Source organism: Aedes albopictus, chromosome 2 (assembly GCF_035046485.1).
Source record: "Aedes albopictus strain Foshan chromosome 2, AalbF5, whole genome shotgun sequence".
Taxonomy (NCBI): domain Eukaryota; kingdom Metazoa; phylum Arthropoda; class Insecta; order Diptera; family Culicidae; genus Aedes; species Aedes albopictus.
This window is the reverse complement of record NC_085137.1, coordinates 221174541-221199511: the sequence shown is the minus strand read 5'-3', so window position 1 is coordinate 221199511 and position 24971 is coordinate 221174541. Positions and strand designations below refer to the sequence as shown.

Genomic DNA, 24971 nt, shown 5'->3' with positions numbered 1-24971 from the left:
TGCAAGCCAATATTTATAAACTTCTGTTATCAACAAAGATGGAAATGAAAACATATGTCGAGTGGAACGATTGTCCATGAATCGCAATTAATCCAAGCGCTTCAAAAGGTGGAACCATTTAATTAACTTACCTGTTCCGACACGGGAATGTACTGCAGCACGCTGAAATTTCCATGGTTCGAGTAGCGATGCGAGTCCACGTCGAGAATTTCGGCAGAGTTGTTGAATCGCCAGTGAAAGGATCTGCCAGTGCGGGTTGGTTGAAAAGAATGCAAGATAAAAACACAAGCATCGTTATGGACGCATAGGTTGAAGTGGGACTGGTTAATAAACGAAGGCTTCCATTAGAGACGATGGGCACACATTTTAAATTCAATTAGCCAATTAAGAACGATTTTTTTTGAACAAGCTGCTTTTTTAGTTTTAACTGGGAGGCTCAACGCCGGGATTCCACAAACTTTCGGCAGAGTTTTTCGCAGCTTCCACGGTTGAAGTGGATGCGATGTTTTCTTTTAACCCTCAAAGTTGGCTGGGGTTGGTATCAGAAATATGGTGTGTAATCAGTGCGCAGAAATATACGACATTTGCAACGGTCGTTAAACTCGACTTTGTGCGAGATTTTTTTTCTTCTTTTTGTTAAAGCCGCCAAGGGTTCGGCGGAATGGCATAAAAAAAGTATCCCGTTAACATTACCATGCAGGGTAACTTTTTAATAAATAAACACGCTCTTTTAGCCATGTTGAACAGCGCCGAGCAAAGGCTGTTGCTTATAACTTTCGGTATGCGAGGCAAAACTTTCACTTGAGCAAACGTCTGTTTTGGCTTCGGATCAGGCGGCTACAGGATGTCGTTGCGTTTATTAGGTGGAATGTACGGTAGAGGAAAAAATGTTGTTAATCGAGAAAAAAGTAAGGAAATCAGATAAACTTTTAATTAGACGATGCTTGAGAGTGTTTGGTGCATGTTATTTCAAATGTATGATCTGGTCGATCTGGTTGGGGAACGTTCAAAAATTACGTCCAACATTTGGGGAAGGGGGGGGGGTCTAGAAAAGTGTGACAGTACGTGTATTGGGTATAGGGAAATTGCGTGACAGAGGGTGGAGGGGGGGTCTAGAAATCCCGAAAAACGATGGACGTAATTTTTGAATCTTCCCTTGGCTGTTATAAAAAAGGTTCCCGTGAGTCAGTGAGACACTTGTTGAGAGTGACTGGGTTTCAATTATTTGTCCAATGAGAAAGTTATGACTGCCTTTAGGACCATCCCTACTCACGTTCTCAAAAAAGTAAATTTAAATTAACTTCGAAATTTTGCTTTTTATTCGGATTTCTTTGAAATTATTAAAATTCACGATTCACTAAGAAGTTATTAAAAAGTCGCTACCATACCAACTTAAACTTTTTTTTAGTACTTTCAGTCCACGCCAATGACAATTTGAAATATGAAACTTTCTTTTCATGTAGGTCCAAAGTGCATTATCCCTAGCTTTAATACTTCTGGAAATCCAGGTAACCCATTAGGGGCTGTCCATAAACCACGTGGTCATGAGGGGGGGGGGGAGGGGTTCCGCCAATGACCATTTTGAATGGACAAATAAAAAAATTTATATGGACAAATGACCACGCGGGAGGGGGGGGGGGGGGGTTGAAAAGTCCCAAAAAAATGACCACGTGGTTTATGGACAGCCCCATTGGCAATACTTCAACGAAACAGTCTCTATCCTTTTTTTTATTTGGGTATGTGCAATCAGCCGAACTCAAAAAATAATATTCAAAAGCAAACTATGAAAGTGTACTTCATCGTCAAGTGTGGAAGTTAACCCGAACTAAAAAATGGGGCGACATCAATTGGCCCCCCAAAAAAAAGTTGCAAATTCATTGATTATCGCTCGTAAGTGGCATAGATAGGTTGTTGCCGCCCACATCACACAGGGAATTCCGATTGTTGTATGCCTATGTATATACACATGTGAACTCAGCGCGGTCCTAGTACTGTGTGCGACTCTTACCTGGCCGGTGGATCTGCATAAATCTCGCATAAAATTTCCATATTTTCGTTTTTCGATGCACCAATTAGGACGACTCTTTCGTGGCCACACACCGGAGCATCTGTAATGGGTGGAATGAATTATTCAGGTTTGTTTTTGCGCGAGTTGAAGAGCGTTGTGGGGGTCATTTTTTGGGGGTGGAGGGACGTGCGGCAACAATTTTCACTGTGAAGTGGATAACGGATGGTCAAGGGCTGCGAATTGAGTTGTTAAACATGATTTGGGGGGGGTGGAGACAGTTGCATTGCTGGTATCACAATTTTTGCATGGGGATTTGCTGATTTATTTTTGGCAGTAGACAGGGGTTATCACCGACTTGTGTTCTTTTTTCACGCTTTAATTCATATTGACTTTCTCTTGAGATTTGGAAAAAAAAAGATTTACCGTCAAATCACGTACCACTGTCTAGTAGGCGTCTGAAGATGGCCGAAATGTGATTAGGCCGAAACGTAATTGTAGCACCAACAACAGCTGTATGTAGTAGATAAAAAAAACGGAGCAGACATTTACACTCCTTTTTTTAGGATGTAGTTGTCGAAAAAAGAACACAGCAAATACAACAATGAATTTGAATTATTCGCACAATGACAATGGATCGGTGATAGACGGATGAATACAATGCGTGTAGCTTTGGACATTGTCTCATTTTTCTCATTTAGGCTCGATCATTGTGCTTGCTGCATTTTGGTTGAGTAGATTGTTATTCCTAAACTACATTTTTTTGCATCAAAAATGCCTTGAAAAAAAGTGCTCAGCTGCTAAAATGAAGGTTTTGAAACTTGCTCGAGATCAAAATGACCGATTCATTACCAAAGTAATCATCAAGATGTAAGTATTACGATCTATTGTCTATTTGTTCAATGTTCAACATAGCAATTAATCATTTTATTTAGTCAGCACTCAGCAGACACAAAAAACCGAGGAACATACGAAGTTACGAGCAGAAAAAAACAATATCACGGAAGAATTCAATCCTCAATGCGTCATTTAACTCCGGTATCGTGCACTGAACGGTTTCTAAGTTTTCCATCGAGCATAAAAGTCACATAGATTCGACCAAGCAATGTGGTACAAAAGGTTCACATAACGACTGATCGTAACAATGATCGGCCATCTTCAAGTCAAGCTTTGAAGCCTATTGTAAGTATGTCTCAAATTATCAGTATACCAAAGCTGAACAATGAGTGACCAAACAGGGGATAGACAAATTTATTGAGATAGGTAATTTACCTATAATTATCTTGGTTATTATCTCTAGTAATTTTCAATTTTGTTAGCTGAAGTTGTATTTTTCCACATAAAAAAACTTCTTTCAGTCCATACAACTAGATACAGATGAAAAGTTGGAAAAACTATTGTAGACAACAGATGATGATGATGATGACGAGAACAAAACTAAACTGCGGGCAGCGGCACTTCGGAAGAATTCGCATGGTTTTGATAACAGCAACAACAGATTGCAAAGAGCATAAACATTGCAAACTTTGCTTAAGATGTCGATCGAGGCTAAAGATTCGGATTATCTGTTCGTAAAGTTTCTAATGAACGTTCTGTGATTATACTTTAATGCAATGTGGTTTAGATCGACTATATGAAAGAAGGCTTTTTCTAGACGATTCTTGAGTAGTTGCTGCGCAAGTTGCAACGACGAACAAGAAACTTATGAACGCCGTGTAATCGCAAATTCAACCCGACGTTAATTTTTATAGTTTTGTTTTGAAGTTTGAAATGACTGTTTTTGCATATAGTGTCTTTGCATATAGTGTCTTTAGGATGATGTACCTGTTGGTTTACAATCAACAATGACAATGCACACCAGTGGCGTAGCTAGGAATTTGGGGGCCCGGTGCGGAACTAAATTTGTGGGCCCCCATGAAAGTAACAGATGTACATATTTTACGATGACAAATCTAAACATTTAACTCTCGAATGATCACGCTGATGTATTTTGTACGAAATATTGAAAAAATCTCGACTTATCGTGATGGTGGTGTCCATCTGACTAACGGAAGGGTAATTTTTTTTTCTTGTATCCCTTTATGCAATTCTTGGGGGTTTTCTTCAATGTCGATTTTTTAACAAGTTATTCAGGAATTGCACCAGGTAATCCTTCAGGTATTCCTTCAAAGGTTGTTTTACCGTTTTCTTGAATAAAATCTTTCTTGAAGAATGATTTATCTTTAAGAATCTTTTAAGTGATTAATGCAAGGATGTCATTCAGTATTTCTTTAAGCCTCCCTTTAGAAAGGAGGATGCTTACAAAAGATTCTTGATGATGTGTTCAGGAAGTCCATCAAAGACTCTATCAATGACATCTCTAAGGGTTCATCAAGAAGATCATCTCTTGGATCATCAACAGAATTCTTAAGAAATTTCAGAAAAAAATAGTACAAAAAATCTCTAATGATTCTTTTGAAACCAGATATTCTCCCAAGAAATGGCATTGGAATTGAAGAAAAGTCCTTCTAGAATTTCTTCAAACATTCCGCCATTCACACAACTCTTTCAGAGATTTCTCCAGGAATTTATGTTGACATTTCCTCAAACAGAATTCTTCCAGAAATTCATCCAAAGATTCCTTCAAAAATTACCGCAACGCTTCTATTCGTAAAATTTCTGCAATGATTCTTCAAGTTTTCTCTAAGGTTTCACTAAGAGATCATTCTGGAGCTCCTTCAAGGAAATTTCCAAAGGACCCATGGATAATAATTTAAAAAAGCTCCAATGGTTCCTACAGAAGTTCCTCTAAGGAAATTCTCAGAGGAACTTCTGTAGGAATTCTTACGAAAAATCCTTCTGGAGTTCCTCAAACGAGTTCTTTGATATCCATCACCTCTAGGAGTTTTCCCAAGGATTCCTTGAGGATTTTTTACAAGCATTCCTCTGGGAACTTAAAAAAAATCTATTACGATTTTTGATAAGACTCCTTCAAAATGCTTTCGAATCAATTGAACAAATAATCTAAGCATTTCAGTCAAGAATTTCACAAGGATTTATTAATGATTACTCTAGAAATTCCTCCAAAAAATCGTTTAAAAAATAATCAGAGAATTCGTGAATGGATCCACAACATGCCCTAAATAATCTTACAATCCCAAATGCAGCCTATTCGAAAACAAAGCAATCGCGGCACCGATTGAATACGTATTTTTTATCATTCGTGCTCACAAAAATACAAAAAATAAGAACCAAAACAAAAAGCGCTTTAATCCTTCGTTTTAAGTACGATGACAATTTGAGCGTATATGCTTAAATGGTAAATGAACAGATACCCTATTAAATCAAACAATTTCTTCACAAGTTTCTCCAAGGATACCTCCTATGACTGTTTTCTTTAGAAGCATCCTTAAAGTTGTTACTGTCAGGCTAAGATTTCATAGAGGATATCAATTGGGAATTTTTACAAGAATCGCTTCAATTTATCCAAGGACTTCTTAAATATTTCTTTAAAAAATCTCTCGAAAATTATCAAAACATTCTTTCAAAATTTCTTCAATGATCTTGTTAGAAATCCCTGAAACAATTTCATCAATTGGATAAGGCTTTCCATGTTTAATTTATTTAAAAATTTCTCCAAAGATTCTACCGAGGATTAATTTGGGATTTTTATTTCAGGGATCACTAAAGGAGTTCTTCCAAGGCTTTATTGCAAACTCTAAAAGAATTCCATCAAAAAGGCCTTAAGAAATTCCTCCCTTATTTTTACTTCATTATTTTTTTTTTCAAGGATTTCTTAGTAGGTTCATTTATTAAATTCATTTGAGATTTCTAAAATGATTCGTTCAGATTTTTTTTCAAGCATTAGAATTTCTTGAATTGATTTCAATCATTCTTTCTAAAACTGAATTTCTCGATGGTGTCTCGTTACGCTCTATTTCTTGATTTATCTTGAAGTCAAAAGTTCCAATATTCATTTATAAAGCATGAATGGAATCTTTTAATGAAAACTGATCGTTTAATATACTGGTTGGCATGATTTTAACAACATAACCATTTTTGGAAGCAAAAGTTCGATTCTCGCGCAAAACGTAACGCGTGGAATGTGTCCATAGAGGATTTTTCGAAGATTCTTTTGTTGAATTCAGATTCAAAATTAGAAATTAAAATAAAAAAATATAAGAACTATTTCAAGAACTGTTACCGGAATTCCTTTAAGAAATTCTTTTAAAATATCTCTAAACATTTTTAGGAATTGCTTTTTGAATTGTTTTTAGGAAATTGTTTGTAAACTTCTATGGTAATCACCTTTTTTGGAAATTCCCAAGGTTTTTCTTCTGAGATTTTCCTCGGCCGTTCCGTTGTATATTATTGGATTTTTATTAATTCACAAAAGTGTATCTCATAGAATAACAAACGGTATTCCGTTAGGAATCATCAAAATAAATTACCAGAGTTATTACCAGAAAAAAAATCTGAGCAATTACCAGAGATGTTCTCAAAAAATTTCCACCTAAATTCACAAACGAATTGACTAAGGAGTTTTCAAAGTACCTGTCGAATGAATTTCCAAATTAACTATTGAAAGAATTACAAAAGTAATTTTCAAGTACATTAGCAAAAGGACTACCGGTGAAACTTTCAATGAAATTGCTTCAATCCCGTAGGAATTGTCTGATAAATTTTCAAAGCAATTGCCCAAATAATTTTGAAAACCTAATCAATTTCGGATATTATTGCCAAGAAATTTCCAAAAAAGTTATGGAATCAAATTTCAAATGAATTGCTGAAACGTTTTCGAAAAAGTTGAAAATAATCTTACTGAAATTTTCGGACGAAAGTCAATAAAAATTGCTAAAAGGATTTCCAAATAATTTGCCGAAAAAACTTCAGAAAAGGCAATTCGAAAGATTTTGTCAGGTAACTCAGAGGAAATTCACCAAATGAATTTCCAAAGCAAATGCCTAATGAATTAACCAATTAATTCCCGTATGAATTGGTAAAAAAGTTAAGGAGTTTCCAGGAGAGTGTTGAGGTTATTCCCAAAGTAATTACTAGAGGATTTGTCAAACAAATTGTCAAAAAAAAAAACATTGAAAAGTTGCAGACGAATTTTTAAAGAAACTTCCGTAGAAATAAATATCTGAAGAAGTTCGCAAAGCCATTTCTGAAGCATTGCTGAGAATTGATTAAAGAGGTTTCCAAATGAATTGCCTAAAAATTTCTCGAATGAAATGCCGCAGAAATTTTCAATGAGACTATGAAATACTTCAGAAATTCTTAAAAAAAAATCTCACTCCAAGAAATTTTACTGGAATTCTTTTAATGATTTTTTAGGTATTATTCCAAGGTTTCCATCAGGAATTATTCTATCGATAGCTTTGAATATTTTTTAGCGATAGCATCCATTTCGTCCGGATTCCCTTCACGAAACTTCTTAAAATGTTTCTTACGACTTTAACAAGCATTTGTTCCAAGTGAGGAACTTCAAGAACTCTTTCTTGGATATCTTTTAAGATTTGTCTAGGAATTACTTCAAGGACTTCTTTACAAATTTCTCCAAGATTTCCTTAGAAAGTTACTACAGCGATTGCTTCTGGATCTCCTCCAAGCGTTTCTGATGAAATTTCTCCAGCAATATGTATTCCCATGAATTTCAACACTTATTGGTTTGTTTTGCTAACGTAAGAACTAGGTACACGACATTCGAATTCGCTCAGGGATTCCTCAAAGTTTTCCATCAGATAACTATAAGGATAAATACAGTCATCTCATAAGGATTCCTGCAGAAATTTCCTCAGGGGGTTCTAGAGAAATTCTCCCAAGAAAATATATAGGAAATCTTTTGAAGATTATATTTTGACTTGCTTCATATAATTTGAGAGGGATTCTTTGAGGTTTCCGCCATTGATTTCATTGAGAAATAATCTAGACATTTCATAATTAGTTCTTCCAAAATCCTTTTGCTTTTAAAATGTCTTCAGGAATCCTTTACGTAAATCCTCAAAGTACTCCTTGTACTTCTAGTACTGTAGTAATCCTTCAAAAATGTCAGCAAAGATACCTGCAAAATCAACCCAATGATTATTTCCGAATATATCCTGGAATTTATCACGAGGAGGTATTTCTGGACGAATGCTTGAAGAAATTCCTAAAAAAAATCCTTGATAGAGTTGATAAAGGATTTCTTGAAAAGTTGCTTAAAAAATGCTTGGACGGGTTCCTGAAAGAATCATTTTGAGTTTTCCAAAATCAATGCTTAGAAGAATTTCTGAAGCAACCCCTAAACAAGATCTGAAGTTAATCTTTGAGGAATTTTTGTAGAAGTCTTTAAAGTAACTACTAGATAAATCGTAAAAGATATCCCCGAAGGCAAGGAAGTATTTACCTTGCCCGAAGGAATTTCCGCAGAAACCCTTTAAGGAATACTTGGATAGAAATACTTGAAAAAAATAATTGGAATACGTGGTTTGTACTTTTTTCACGAGAGCAATAAGGCAGCATCCATATATTATGTAACGCTAAAATCGACATTTTTTTACCTCCCCCCCCCTCCCCCCACCGTAACGCTTTTTTGTATGAAAATCCTAAAATTTTTGTATGGGCCGTAACGCTTGGCCGTACTCCCCCCCTCCCCCTAGAGCGTTACGTAATTTGTGGATGGCGCCTAATAATCGACAAACTATTGTTATTACGGTTCTGACGTGACATGTGTTCAGATCTTAATTTTCAAAAAAGGGGCTCCTGAATTTCAGGTGCTACCGTAAGCTAAATCAACAGTTATGTTTGATCCTGTGGTTAGGATATCAGGGACCTTTTTATAATATCAACATTAAATTGTGATTTGTAGCACGTTTTTTTTGTATTTTGGGGCCCCTGTAGGTACAAAAAGTAACCATCGTACTAATTAAAACTAAAACTAACTAAACTACTTGAATAAAATGTGCATATTTACAATTGTTAATAATAATAATAGGATTTAAAATTAGCCATCTGTGTACTTCATTCCAAAAACTCGATAATCTCGAAGGGGCCACTACATACCTACCACCAGATCTGCAAGTATAGAACTGCTACTAGTAGGAAACTTTCACTATTCAACCATTCAGGACGCGCGCCATCAAGCAACTGTAACTGCACCACGCTGGCTGGCACTGTATACGACAAGCGAGGTTTTTTGGTAGTCTTGTACTTTGTACAACTGCGCGCGTTCTGAAGAGTTAAAGAACTTTATGCAAACTAGTGTTCTCTGATTTGGAGGTCCCTTGAATTCGGGGGCCCGGTGCGGACCGCACCCCCGCACCCCCCCTTGCTACGCCACTGATGCACACGAAGCAGCGAATCAGTCATTCTTATGGACAGTTTACTATTTGTGTTTTTTTTCTGCAGGGTAACTTATCACTGCGACCAATTCTCTGATCTTTTGTGATACATACATACAGCTGTGTTCATAAAAATAGCAGTGAAAACCATTTTCCATACAAAATGGCCAACTTTGACATACTGTAACTTCATTCTCATATGAGCGACTAAGCTGAAAATTTGACAGCGAACTTCACAAATAGTGAATATTGTTATAGCATAATTTGTTAGTTAAACATTATGTGAAATTGATCAAAATAATAGCAGTGTATATAAATTGAAATGTAGCTTTATCTTGAAGAAGTAAAACATATTTTTGCTCGCTATTCGATCAGTTTGCACCTTGGTACGCCTATTAATTTATGTAAGGATAAAAATTTAAAAAAATGTTTGCTAAATAAAAAAAAATCAAAACAAACACTGCTATTATTTTGATCAATTTCATATTTATTTGTTCAACTCGAACATCACATTTAAGACAAGACATAATCAACAACAGTACGCCACAATACTCGGTTTGTGGCTGCCGCTCTCCATCCTCGGTCGCGCCCAATGCTCGCCAAGTCACGCTCCACCTGGTCCGCCCATCGTGCTCTGCGCTCCACGCCTTCTTGTGCCAACCGGATCAGTTGCAAACACCAGCTTTGCAGGGTTGTTGTCCGGCATTCTTGCAACATGCCCTGCCCAACGTATCCTTCCGGCTTTGGCCACCTTCTGGATGCTGGGTTCGCCGTAAAGTGCAGCGAGCTAGTGGTTCATCCTTCTCCGCCACACACTGTTCTCCTGCACACCACCGAAGATCGTTCTTAGCACGCGTCGCTCGAAAACTCCAAGTGCTTGCAGGTCCCCCTCGGGCATGATCCATGTCTCGTGCCCGTAGAGGATCACCGGTCTTATTAGCGTTTTGTACATGGTGCATTTGGTGCGTGGCTGAATCTTTTTCGACCGTAGTTTCTTCTGGAGCCCGTAGTAGACCCGACTTCCGCTGATGATGCGCCTCCGAATTTCACGGCTCACGTAGTTGACAGCCATCAGTAAGGATCCGAGGTAGACGAATTCCTCCACCACCTCGAAAGTATTCCCGTCTATCGTAACATTACTATCTAGACGGATCCGGTCGTTTTCGGATTCGCCTATCAGCATGTACTTTGTTTTTGAGGCATTCACCACCAGTCCGACCTTTGCTGCTTCACGTTTCAGGCGGGTGTATAGCTCTGATATCATTCCAAATGTTCTGGCAATAATGTCCATGTCGTCCGTAAAGCATACAAATTGACCGGATTTTGTGAAAATCGTTCCCCGGCTGTTGAGCCGAGCTCGTCGCATCACACCTTCCAGAGCGATGTTGAAGAGTAGGCATGAGAGTCCGTCACCTTGTCTCAGTCCCCGGCGAGATTCGAATGAACTGGATAGTTGACCCGAAACCCTTACGCAGTTTTGCACACCGTCCGTCGTTGCTTTAATCAGTCTAGTCAGTTTCCCAGGAAAGCCGTTTTCGTCCATGATTCTCCATAGCTCTGCGCGGTCGATACTGTCGTATGCCGCTTTGAAGTCGATGGACAGGTGATGCGTTGGGACCTGGTATTCACGGGCTTTCTGGAGGATTTGCCGTACGGTAAAGATCTGGTCTATTTTCGACCGGCCGTCGATGAAGCCGGCTTGATAACTTCCCACGAACTCATTCGTTTTAGGTGACAGACGACGGAAGATGATCTGGGATAGCACTTTGTAGGCAGCATTTAAAATAGTGATCGCCCTGAAGTTCTCACATTCCAAATGAACGCCTTTCTTGTGAGTGGGGCAGATTACCGCTTCCTCCGGTAGCTGTTCGGTTTCCCAGATCCTGACTATCAGCCGATGCAGACAGTTGGCAAACTTTTCTGGACCCATTTTGATGAGTTCAGCTGCGATACCTTCCTTACCAGCTGCTTTGTTGGTTTTGAGCTGGTGAATGGCATCCTTAACTTCCCTCAGCGTGGGAGCTGGTTCATTTCCGTCCTCCGCTGCACTGACGTCGTCGTTTCCTCCTCTGCCGTGGACTCCCGTGCCTACGTTCTCCACGCGCAGAATCTCGAGGCCGCGTTGCCAGACGAGGGCGAGCTCGATGAGGCCCCTCTAGAGGACTCCTGGAGTACAGTGAAAGCAGCCATCAATGACGCAGCCAAGAGCATCGTCGGATACGTGGAACGGAATCGACGGAACGAATGGTTCGCGAAGAGTGCAGAACGGTTTTGGAGGAGAAGAACGCAGCGATGGCGGTAATGCTGCAGCAAGGGACTCGACAGAACGTGGAACGTTATAAACAGAAGCGGAAACAGCAGACCCGCCTCTTTTGCGAGATAAAGCGCCGCCTGGAAGAAGCGGAGTGTGAAGAAATGGAACTGCTGTTCCGTTCCCAAGAAACACGGAAATTCTATCAGAAGCTCAACGCATCCCGCAACGGCTTCGTGCCACGAGCCCAAATATGCAGAGATAAAGACGGAGGCCTCTTGACGGACGGACGTAATTGATACATTTGGAGTAATGATCTTTTTAGATGTTTTATGCTATCCAAAAATGCTTACTTCCCTTCGTAAAAATTCTGTAGTACGTATATGCATCCTATATGTGAAATTTAAATGCTTTTATTTGATTCGCTGTTTGGGCTGTAATTCAGCCTCTGCAAAATTCTATACCATAAACAATCAACATTCCCCAACATCGGATGGACCGAGCGCATGCATGATGGCATGATGCAGTCCTCCAAATCCTGCTGTAATCCATTTAATAAAAACACAACGGTTTTTTTTTTTCATCATGCCTGCTAGCTGCAGTGTGACACGTTCGGTGGCATCAGTGGAAAATCCTGCAACGCGCTGTACTTAGAAGGCATTCTGGTGGACGAAATCCGTATAGGCAAAACCAACGATAGGTAGGTACACACCGGGAAGCTGTTCCAGTTTGTGTTGTCATTGATAGTTGGGACTTTTCCCGTTCGAAATGCGGTTTAGAGGACAGGACAAACAGCAACGATTGGCAAAGCCGCCGGCGCCTCGCCACTTCGCTTGCGTCTCTGATGGTCCACCAATCTCCGATGTGCAAGCTCTGCGATTGGGAATTTGCGATGTTGTACACTCGCGCACCGGTAAATGAACAACAACGATTTTGTTTTCGTTGTCCCGCTTTACCGCAACTAATTTTCCACGAATGGCAGACAAATTCCACCAATAGTAGATGCTTGCACTTTGGGTTGGTAAACCAGCCAGCGCCGATGCACCTCAATCCCACTTGCACGCATGGAGTATTTCCGACCAAGTTTGTCCGTGCGGTTCTTCAGGGTCATAGCAGGCTTTCGTTAGTGGGCGATTGGCCTTTTTTATGTGGTACTGGCAAAGCGTAAAATAGGATATTCAGAGGGATCATGAAGCTTATTAAGCAAAACCGTTGAGGGTGACTTGTTCGAAAACCGGTTTGTTCAATGATTTCTAAGGATTAGATACAGCCCCTTAGTGTAGCGTCGATAAAAAGTTATCTCAAAAGACTCCCCCGATTTAGATGACAGATGATGACGATGCGTCCATTCTAATCCTCGCTGATTTCAGCATGTGACGCGAAGCTGTTACGGAATGCATTGAGCTTTTGGTAGAATTTCCATGTTTCTACCAGTTTCATTTCCTCGCATTCCGCTTCTTCCAGGCAGCATTCAACCGATTCTCATGAAATTTTGTACACATATGTAGGCACGATTACCACTATCAGTGTACACAATTTCATGAGAATCGGCTCAAAATTGACTGAGATATAGCAAAATAACGACCCGTGCAAAGAAAGAATCGGGTGTAAGCTCGATTTCTTACCACATTGCGTCTCTGGATTTCTCTGCTGGTGTCGTTGTCGGCGGTCACCAGTGAGCCCAAGTACACGAATTCTTCAACCGCCTCGATTTCATCATCGTCAATAGAAATCCGGGATGGCAGGCGCGGTGATTCCTCCCTGGAGCCCTTTGCCATAATGTACTTTGTCTTCGGCACATCAATGGCTAATCCGATTCACCTACCTTTATTCTTTAGTCAGATGTACGTTTCCGCCATCGTGACACATTTGCGAGCTATACCTAATATCAAAATCATCTGCAAAACCAAGCAGCTGAACGGGCTTCTTGAAAATCAATTCTACTCGTGTTCATCCAAGCCCTCCTTATTACACTCTCTAAAGCAATGTTAAACAGCAAGTACGAAAGACCACAGCATTGCAAGATTCTAAGGGACTCCATAGTGTCCCTGATACTCAAACTACGCACAATACTCGATTCATCGTCGCCTTGAACAATCGTATCAGTTTGTCCAGGAATCCGTATTCGTGCATAACCTGCCATAGCTGGTCTCGATCGATTGTATCATACGCTGATTTAAAATCGACTAACAAGGGATGTGTGGGCACGTTGTATTTGCGGCATTTCTACAACACCTGGCGGATGGCGAACATCTGGTCCGTTGTAGCGCGTTCACCCATAAATCCAGCCTGCTATTGCCCCACGAGCTCTCTTGCAATCGGTGATAGACGGCGGCATAAAATTTGAGAGAGTATCTTGTAGGCAGCGCTCAGTAGTGTAATCGCGCGGTAGTTCCCGCAATCCAACTTGTCACCCTTTTTGTAGATGGGACACACGATACCTTCCATCCATTCCTCCGGTAATACTTCCACCTCCCAAATCTTGGTAATCATCCAGTGTAGTGCCCTTATTAGTGCTGCTCCACCGTATTTCAGAAACTTGCATGGTAGTTGATCTGCTCTAGCGGTTTTGTTCTTTTTCAACTGGTCAACCTTATTCTCAATCTCTTGGAGGTTATGGGCCTTGTCCTGTGCACATACTCCTAGATCTGTTACCACGACACCTTCGGTACTTGCCAGGGTCGTGCAATTTCGAAAGGAAAACATGACGTACGACGACTGTAGCAAATCGTTTCCCATGCGAACGGACTGCTGTGATGCTTCATCTCTCACCCAGCAACACACTCGTTCGTTGCTGCTACAGAAACAAGTGTGTATGAAACATGGGATGATACACTTGGATTTTCGTTTCATTTTTGAGTCATTGAAATACTTCAACATGCTAAAAACACTATTTAAACCACATTTTTAAATAGTGGTGCACGCCAATAGAATGATAATTATGTTTTATGAAAGAGGATAACAAATTCGACCACTAAAATCCAATTAACCGGCGCCCGTAACCATTGAGAGACTAGCGCGCACCAGTGAGACACTAATGCTCTGACGGGTGAAGCACAAGCAATGCGACCGGGTGGGAGACTACCGAGTGCTACGATGAGTGGAAAAGTTTTTTTTAACGACCGAGTCATTAGAAAAATGTATGAAACACTTGAAGTGACTCATTCAAATGTTGCATGAAAGTGTATCATTGAAACGAAATTGTACGCCCCTGGTACTTGCAACGTCGCCATTGAGGTGCTCATCGTAATGCTGCCGCCATCTCTCCACCACCTCACGCTCGCTCGTGACAATATTCTCGTGATTATCTCGGCACATGTCGGCTTGTGGCACGATGCCTCTGCACAAGCGGTTCAGCTTCTCGTTGAACTTTCGTGTGTCCTTTTTGATCTCGTTCTTCCTGCTGGCGCTTCTTCCGCCGGAAGATTGAGTTTTGTTTGTTCCGTGCCTTACCGTGTGCAGCATAGTTGTCCCATGCTAATAGGGATTCCCATAGAACATAGGGCAACTATGCTGCATACGACAGTGCCTGTCTATAGCGTGCCTCATTCACCATCGTACGGTGTTACAACATTCTCACCCATACTGCATTCTTCTCGTTTTTCAACTGTTCACATTCGCCGTCGTAGCAGTCATTTCTGTGATTCGGAGTCGCAAAGCCTCGAGCTGTAGCCGAGGTACTACCTATGACGGATCGGATGTTGCTCCAGCCATCTTCAAGTGTAGCTGCGCCAAGCTGCTCTTTCGTTGGTAGAGGGTGATACACAAATTATGTCCCCCTCCCCCCTATGTCACACTTTTTGTATGGGACCTCACCATTTTTGTATGAGTCGTCACACTCTGCAAAAACCCCCCTCCTCCCAAAATCGTGACGTAATTTGTGCATGGCCCCTAGGGCTACTGCTAGCTGCTGCGCGTAGTCTTCCCAGGACTTTATGGCGCATTTTTTCGGGGCATAACGTCCGAACTTGCAGATACGCCACGAAGTCCAAGTAAAGAAGGCACATAGGATATTATGACGCATCCTAACTTTTGGACGCTATTTCGCAAAAAAACGCGACTTAATGTCCGGGACTGTATGGCCTCGGACGTTGTGATCCGGCCCCTACAGTGACTAAGTAGCGATCCGAATCTATATTTGCACTACGGTATGTGCGGACATTGGTTATATCCGAGAAGAATTAACCGTCAGTAAGAACGTTGTAGACTTGGTTTTCTGTTTGATGGTCGGGTGATCCCCTGGTGACTTTATGGATATTCTTGCAGGGGAAGGAAGTGGTGCCGTAACGTGGGTAGATCACCTTATAATGGTGCGTTACGGCGTAAGATCTACCATGACAAATTTTGATCTTGTAATTTTCTAGCTCTGTTAATTTAAATGCAGGAAGATTTCAAGATAAAAATTTGGTCTACTTTAATTTGTATTTAATGTATTTATTATTTATTTTATTATTATTATTTTTTGTATTTTGTTTTTGTGAATACACCATTTGTTTCAGAAGGATTCAGGTAATTTTTGGCTATGTCAAGAGAGATTTATTTCCAAAAATTACGTAACTGTCGTGAGCCTATCACCACTTAATACTATTTTCTATTTCAGATGTATAAGCGAGCAACCCTGCAGTCGGGACGACGAAACATTATTTTTATTTTTTTTAAGGGTCAAGATCGCCATGTCATTCGGTGGCGGGTAGACCACGTTGTCCGCTTCGTTTCGTAATGTCGCGGGTGTGGATATGTTTTTGCCTTTCTCGTACACTAAGTGTACTGGAAAGGCTATATGTTCACTCCAAAAATGACTTTTTGATAGAAGGCTCGGAGGGACGTGACACATATACCAATCGACTCAGCTCGACGAATTGGGGTGATGTCTGTATGTGTGTATGTGTGTGTGTGTGTGTGTATGTGTGTGTGTGTATGTGTGAGTGTGTACAAAAAAACTCACATCACTTTTTGGCAGTAAACCTCAACCGATTTTAATGACCGACGGTTCATTCGACGCGGAATCTGGTCCCATTGTTTCCTATTGAAAATGGTTCGGATCGGTCCAGCCGTTCCGGAGATATGGCCATTTAGGTGTTCCGGACCGGTACCCCAGGAAGGGCCCAGATATGAAAACGCTACAAACCCATCCATGCGACACATCAAACTACGGCATTTTCGATAACTTGATAAACGGTAAGCAGAAAAATAGTCTAGGCCATATCTGAACCGGTAGTGTCCCGGAACCGGTTCCGGGTGTCCAGCCGGAAGTGCTCAAACATAAAAGTGGACTAAACCCATGCATGCGACATATCACACTGCGGCTTTTTCGATAACCTGATGAGCAGTAAGCAGGAAAACATTCTCAGACCATATTGGAACCGGTAGTGTTCCGGAACCGATTGCAGATGTCCCGCCGGAGGTGGCCAAGAATAAAAGTTAACTAAACTTATGCATGCGACATATCAAATAGTGGCTTTTTTGATATCCTGATGAACAGTAAACAGGAAAATATTCTCAGACCATATCTCAACAGGTTGTGTTTCGGAACCGGTTCCAGGTGTTCACCGGAAGCGGCGAAATATAAAATTAAACCAAAACCATGCATGCGACATATTAATCCGCAGCTTTTTAGATAATCTGATGAACAGTGAGCAGGAAAGCATTTTTAAACCATATCGGAACCGGTAGTGTTCCGGAACCGGTTCCAGATGTCCCTTCAGAGGTGGCCAAGTATAAAAATCAACCAAACCCATGCATGCGACATATCAAATAGTGGCATTTTTGTTATTTTGATGAACAGAAGCAGGAAAATATTCTTAAAACATATCTGAACCGGTAGTGTCCGGAACCGGTTCTGGATGCCCCGCTTGACATGGCCAAATATCAAAGTGAATTAAACCCATTCATGCAACACATCAAATCGCGGATTTTTAGGTATCTCGATTTGTCAAAAATACCGATAGTGTTCTGCAACCGATTGCCGGAATCCGGAACCAGTTTCGAGTGTCTCGCAGGAACCAGCGAAATGCACAAATGAACCACACCCATGCATGCAGTACATCAATTCGCGACTTTTTAGGAAAACTGACTAACAATTTGCATGAATCTAGTCTAAGACCACATTAGGGACAATCGGTAAGTGGTAAAATGTGAACCGAAAGCGGTAAAATGTGAAATTGAACCAAACCCGTGCGTATGGTACCATAAAACCACGCTAATTCGACAATGATTGCTGTCAAATCACCTAGGTAAAATTTTAATTCGATAAACTAACTATATTTTAGTTTTTGGTTAGATTGTAAGATTTTTTTTTTTTGAATACAAATCCTACAGATATTGTGGTGGTACGAATTGATAGCTTGTTCCTTTTACGATTGTTGGCTTCCGAAGTTCAATGCGGTTGATCACAAAACGGATCAGGTGTCGGAAAGCACCAAATTTGAACTTCCGGAAGTAACAGCTGCACGAGGAGCCGCTGCGGGTGTGAGTAACAGCACAATATCGGATCATTCGTATTGTGACATTGTCGAATTGAAAAAATGTCGTATTAAAGAGTGATGAATACGCAGGGTTTGACAGTACATGAAATAGCAGCTTTTTTGATAACACAATGATCGATTTGTAAGAACATAGCCTCAGATCATATTTCAGACAACCGCTAGTGTCCCGAAACCAGTTCTGGGTGTCCCACTGGAATTGGTCAAATGTAAAAGTGGTCTATACCCATGAATGAGATAAAGCTAATCATGTTTTTTAGGCAACCTAATGCTCGTTAGCAATGAAATAGTCTCAGACTATATTTGGGAGACCCGGTAGTGCTCCGGAACCCGTTCCGGTACCGCATCGAAATTAATTAAATGTACCATGCGATACATTACATCACGGCTTTTTTAATAACCTGAGGAAGGGTTAACTAGAAAATAGGCTCATACGACATTAGAGACTGTCGGTAGAGTTGCACGCACACCCAGCGTTTGGTACTTCGCCGGAACTACGAAAGTAAATAAAATCAATGCAAGCGATAAATAGGGTAATTCGCTAATTGTTGAACACCACCCAAATATTGAACAGTTTCTGAAAATTTTGTTTTAAATCAAGCTTAGGTAATTTTCGCTCAAAGTAAACGTATGTTGTAGATGCGTATATACATGTGTGTCACGATATTGCTCCAATTGAGTTACAATATTATACATATTTTACGTCAAAAATATTGACTGCAAATTTTATACCGCTGATGACACGAAAACTGCACAATTCTTAAGAATAATTTTAAGAAATTGCTCTTACGAAATAAGCTTTGCTGGCAAATCGACCACAAATATCAAAGTCACCCCCTAGTTACAAGAACTGTAAGGATGTCCTTAACAGTCTAACATTGTTTAAAATCACATTTTCATTGTAATTTCATTTGTAAAAAAATATTTTTCTTATCACATTATCATTATACATCTAGGATCCAATTGTTGAACACTGACATAGCCTACGATGACTGCCAGATTTTTTTTCAATTTACCTAATCGTGCATGTCATGGGGTTTTAAGGGCGTTCCAGGGATGTTCCAGGGGTGTTGCAGAGGGCTTCAGGATGGTTCCAGGGGTTTTCAATGGGTTTCAAGGGCGTTCCAGAGGTGTTCCAGAGGGATTCAGAGTGTTGAGATGGTCCCAGGAGTATTTCAAGGCGTTCCAGAGGAATTTGGGAGCGATCCACGAGTTTGCAAGGGATTTCAGAGTCGTTGCAGGGGTGTTCTAGGGGGTTGAGTGGGTCCCATGGGTATCCAGGAGTGTTTTAGGGGCTTTCAAAGGCGTTCTTTTCTTCAATCGTTTACGTTTCTAGTCAAAATTTTCAGACATTTTTTACATCTAGTCACGTTTAAAACGATTTCAGTCCTCTAGAGCTCTTTTCATATGAGAAGTAATTCCCTGTCATTTGAATAAATTGTCACTCAAATGTCTTACCTGCCACAAAACATGAAAAACCCGGGCAAATTCCGCCAGAGTGAAAAATTATCGGATGTCGGGTCAAATTTTATCAAATGTTGGACCACTGTTGGACCCACTCGGATAAATGTAAACCCAAAATAAAAACAGGTCAATGATAGGTTGATGACGGGTTATACGTCATCAATTACGAACAAAGCTTGAACCGTACAACAATTAGCGAGAATCGTCCAATATTAGGAAACATTTGGGTAACAGACTTCCCATACAAATGTTCTATTTTCTCTTAGAAAAGGGAGTTTAAGGGAATTTAAATTCAATGGGAAGCATACGGAATGAGTGGATCTAGACGTTCTCTCGATATTTTTAGACTAAAGTGGACTTATGCACGGAAAAATAAACGAAAACAAAAATGCCAGTACTAACCGTTCAACAATTGGCGAATTACCCTATGTGTAAGCGAACAAATTCTTGACAAATTAAACCCACATACAAACAGACGTCTCACTATACTTCCCAAGCAACACACATGTTATATAAGAGTTATGACCGCGCATGTTTTGATATGCGTGTATAGAAGTTAATTTGACGTAATTATAACATTATGCTGGAGCTGAAGCTATCATTCTTGTTTTCAACGGTCAATAAAATATAGCCTAAAATCTGCAGAAAAAACTTTGTCGAAGACTCAAAGTGATCTGTGATTGTGTAAAAAGTTATATTTTAGCTTGTTGGTTTTTTCTTGATATTGATCAGCCTCCAGTGTTAGTAAGGTACTCAAGCAGTCAACTGAGAAGTCTGGTATTAATCAGCTCGCTTATACGTTAAACATAACGTCGGACTATGTGCCATCAATAAGTTTTAGGTCAATTCAATTATGGCTTTAATAAAATGCTTGCTTTTCTTAAAAAAATATCAGGATTCAGGAACACTTTGACTAACGTTGATGGAAAGATCGTGAGAACATATTCGACGAGAAAGGCATTATCACCACTAGGTGGATTAATTTGGGTTTTTTTTGGATCTTTAACTTTTTTTTCTTTTTGCGCGTTTTTCATTTAACTCGTTTCACGCGATTTTTTTAGATTAATTGAGATGTTTTTGTTGTTTATTTTTTAATGTAAATTGAGATGTTCTTATCTCTCGGGTCGCCATTTTTTATCTTTTTGCCTTTCTCGTACACTAAGTGTACTGGAAAGGCTATATGTTCACTCCAAAAATGACTTTTTGATAGAAGGCCCGGAGGGTCGAGTCACATATACCAATCGACTCAGCTCGACGAATTGAGGTGATGTCTGTGTGTGTGTATGTGTGTATGTGTGTGTGTGCGTGTGTGTGTATGTGTGTATGTGTGTGTACAAAAAACTCACATCACTTTTTGGCAGTAAACCTCAACCGATTTTAATGACCGACGGTTCATTTGACGCGGCATACAGTCCCATTGTTTCCTATTGAAAATGGTTCAGATCGGTCCAGCCGTTCCGGAGTTATGGCCATTTAGGTGCTCCGGACCGGTACCCCTGGAAGGGGCCAGACATGAAAATGCAACAAACCCAAGCATTCGACATATCAAACCACGGGATTTTCGATCATCTGATGAACGGTTAGCAGGAAAATAATCTCAGATCATATCAGAACCGGTAGTGTTCCGGAACCGGTTCCGGATGCCCCGCCGGAAGTGGCCAAATATAAAAGAGAACCACACCCATGCATGCGACACATCAAACAGCGGCATTTTCAATAACCTGATGGACTATTAGCATGAAAACAGTCTCAAACCATATCTGAACCGGTAGTGTTCCGGAACCGGTTCTGGGTGTTCCGCCTGAAGTGGCCAAATATAAAATTTAACATAACTAATTCATGCGACACATCAAACAGCGGCATTTTCGATTACCTGATGAACGATTAGCAGGAAAATAGTTTCAGACCATATCTGAACCGGAAGTGTTCCGGAACCGGTTCTTGGTGCCCCGCCGGAATTGGCCAAATATAAAATTGAACATAACTCATTCATGCGACACATCAAACACCGGCGTTTTCAATAACCTGATGAACGGTAAGCAGGAAAATAGTTTCAGACCATATCTGAACCGGTAGTGTTCCGGATGTCCCGCCGGAAGTGGCCAAATATAAAAGATAACCAAACCCATGCATGCGACACGTCAAACTACGGCGTTTTCGATAACCTGATGAACGGTTAGCATGAAAACAGTCTCAGACCATATCTGAACCGGTAGTGTTCCGGAACCGGTTCTGGGTGTTTCGCCTGAAGTGGCCAAATATAAAATTTCACATAACTCATTCATGCGACACATCAAACAGCGGCATTTTCGATTACCTAAGCAGGAAAATAGTCTCAGACCATATCTGAACCAGGAATGTTCCGGAACCGGTTAACCAAACCCATGCATGCGACACATCAAACAGCGGCATTTTCGATTACCTGATGAACGGTAAGCAGGAAAATAGTTTCAGACCATATCTGAACCGGTAGTGTTCCGAAACCGGTTCTTGGTACCCCGCCGGAATTGGCCAAATATAAAATTGAACATAACTAATTCATGCGACACATCAAACAGCGGCGTTTTCAGTAACCTGATGAACGGTAAGCAGGAAAATAGTTTCAGACCATATCAGAACCGGGAGTGTTCCGGAACCAATTCCGGATGTCCCGCTGGAAGTGGCCAAATATAAAAGATAACCAAACCCATGCATGCGACACATCAAACAGCGGCATTTTCAATAACCTGATGAACGGTTAGCATGAAAACAGTCTCAGACCATATCTGAACCGGTAGTGCTCCGGAACCGGTTCTGGGAGTTCCGCCTGAAGTGTCCAAATATACAATTTAACATAACTCATTCATGCGACACATCAAACAGTGGCATTTTCGATTACTTAAGCAGGAAAATAGTCTCAGACCATATCAGAACCGGGAGTGTTCCAGAACCGGTTCCGGATGTCCCGCTGGAAGTTGCCAAATATAAAAGAGAACCAAACCCATGTATGCGACACATCAAACAGCGACATTTTCGATAACCTGATGAAAGGCTAGCAGGAAAATAGTATCAGACCATATCTGAACTGGTAGTGTTCCGGAACTGGTTCTGGGTGTCCCGCTGGAAGTGGCCAAATATTAGAGGCCAAAATTGAACATAACTCATTCATGCGACACATCAAACAGCGGTATTTCCGGTAACCTGATGAACGGTTAGCAGGAAAACAGTATCAAACCATATCTGAACCGGTAGTGTTCCGGAACCGGTTCTGGGGGGTCCCGATGGGTGGATGCAAACTTTTTAAGGAGTGATAGAGGGGTCTGCAGTTAGGCTAATGGATAAGGCTATGGATCGCCAATCCGGAGACGGCGGGATCGATTCCCGTTCCGGTCGGGAAAATTTTCTCGACTCCCTGGGCATAATGTACCATTGTACTTGCAACACATTGTACAAATTCATGCAATGGCGGGCGAAGAAAGCCCTTCAATTAATAACTGTGGAAGTGCTCTAAGAACACTAAGTCGAGTCACATATACCAATCAACTCAGTTCGACGAATTGAGATGATGTCTGTATGTGTGTATTAGAGTGGGTCAACATTAAATGGAGCTGAAAAAGCGTTGCTTTTTCAATCTGTATTAGCGTCCAAAGCAACTGTGCAAAATTTGGAAGCGATTGGTTGCGTTCCCGTAATCCGCATTGCGATTGAAATTGGTATCGAATTTAGTATGGAAAAACGTACTTTTTTGCATTTTATTCCCAATTTGAATTCTTTTATCTAACACCATGTAACTAATGACGTTAAAGTATAGCCTAGAATATGCCGAAAAACTTTGTCGAAGACCGCAAAGTGATCCGACGCTTGTGAAAAGAGTTATTTTTTCGGTAACTTAGGCCAAAAGTTGAGATTTTATTGATGTTATTCCTTTACATGTTAAATGTTAAGCACCACTGGGCAATCTGCACGTTATAACTTTTTTCACAAGTGTCGGATTATTTTGCGGTCCTTGGCAAAGTTTTTCAGCATGTAGGCTAGGCTATACTTCAACGTCATTAGTTGGATCGTTTTAGACAAAAAAAATCAATTTAGGAGAAAATGCAAAAAAACACGTTTTTCCATGCTAAATTCCATACAAATTTCAATCGCAATGCAGAATACGGGAACGCAACCAATCGCTCCCAAATTTTGCACTGTTGTTTTGGACGACAAAAGGAATCGAAAAAGCTGTGTTCCAAAAAATCGACTTTGTTGATCCAGTCTATTGTGTACATATTGCTATTAAAAATGGTACGGATAGGTCGAGGCGTTCCGGAGTTATGGCCATTTCAGTGATTCAGACCAGCACCGGTGGAACTGGCCGTATATAAAACTGAACCAAGCCCCATTATGCGACTTATCAAACTGCGGCGATTTTTGTAACCTTTAGCATGGTTTACGAATTTTATGCGAAAATGAAAACTGGAGACCAGAAATTCCACGATATCGGTCCAAAATTCAAGATGGCATCCTAATATTCAAGATGGCGGCTGTTTAAAGGAGTTTCAGGCTTTAAAACCATGCAATATTTGGTATTGGAAAGATGTGGGAAGTCCAAAAATGACGATTAAAATATCCTAGATGGCGACTAAAATATCCGAGATCGCGTCTCAAAACTCAAGATGGCGACTGTTTAATGGAGTTTTAGGACTTGAAACCATGCAATGGTGGGGAAGAAATCTTTACTCCAAAAATGTCAAACAGAGTATCCAAGATGGTGGTCTACAATCCAAGATGGCAGATCAAAACTTTAAATGACTTCTGTTTAATGGAGTTTCGGGCTCTAAAACCGTACAATATGGGTGTATCTTGTATGGGGAAGAAGTCTGGAGTCCAAAAATAGCGACCAGAATTTCCAAGCTACCGGACTTTAATCCTAAACAGCGGCTCAAGAATCAAAAACCAGATAAACGATATGGTCTCTGATGCCATGAAATGGATTTCTGTTAAATGTATGAAAGTGCAATATCCATCAACATGTCACTTGAGTTGTGTTGAAATGTGTTTTCGAAGGCACGAGAAAGGCGCCATCACCGCTAGGTGGATTAATTTGGGTTTTTTTTTCTCGCGTTTTAAACATTTACTGCAAAGTCTCGATTACCCTGGAGGGATCGGTTCTGCTTGGGGCTCGCACTGAGGAGGAACATACTTATTTATACAAAAAACAGAAAAAAAAAATATCTTTTGATTTTTGATTTTGATTTTTTTAAAATAAATTGATATGTTTTTTTTTTTTTTTCGTTGTTCTTGCGTTTTTTTTATGTAAATTGAGTGTTTATTCTCGGATCGCCAACTTTTTTCTTTCTTTTTTTTTGTTTCGATCGCGCGTTTCAAACATTTATTGTAAAAATCCGATGACCCAGGAGGGATCGGTTCTGCTTGGCCCTCTCACTGAGCAGAAACACAATTATTTAAACAAATCTCTTTTGATTGCCGGCTTTCAAAAGATTGAA

General features: G+C 40.4%; 1 protein-coding gene across 1 annotated transcript in view; it reads right to left on the bottom strand.

Annotated features, from left to right (window-relative positions):
• Positions 1-24971, bottom strand: part of LOC134287929 (titin) — a 413960-nt gene that overhangs the window by 38931 nt on the left and 350058 nt on the right. The window contains exons 11-12 of the mRNA XM_062851184.1: positions 2009-2108; positions 132-243 (exon numbers count right to left, since the gene is read on the bottom strand). Of these exons, the coding sequence (XP_062707168.1) occupies positions 132-243; positions 2009-2108 (212 nt within the window). The remainder of the gene's footprint in view (positions 1-131; positions 244-2008; positions 2109-24971) is intronic.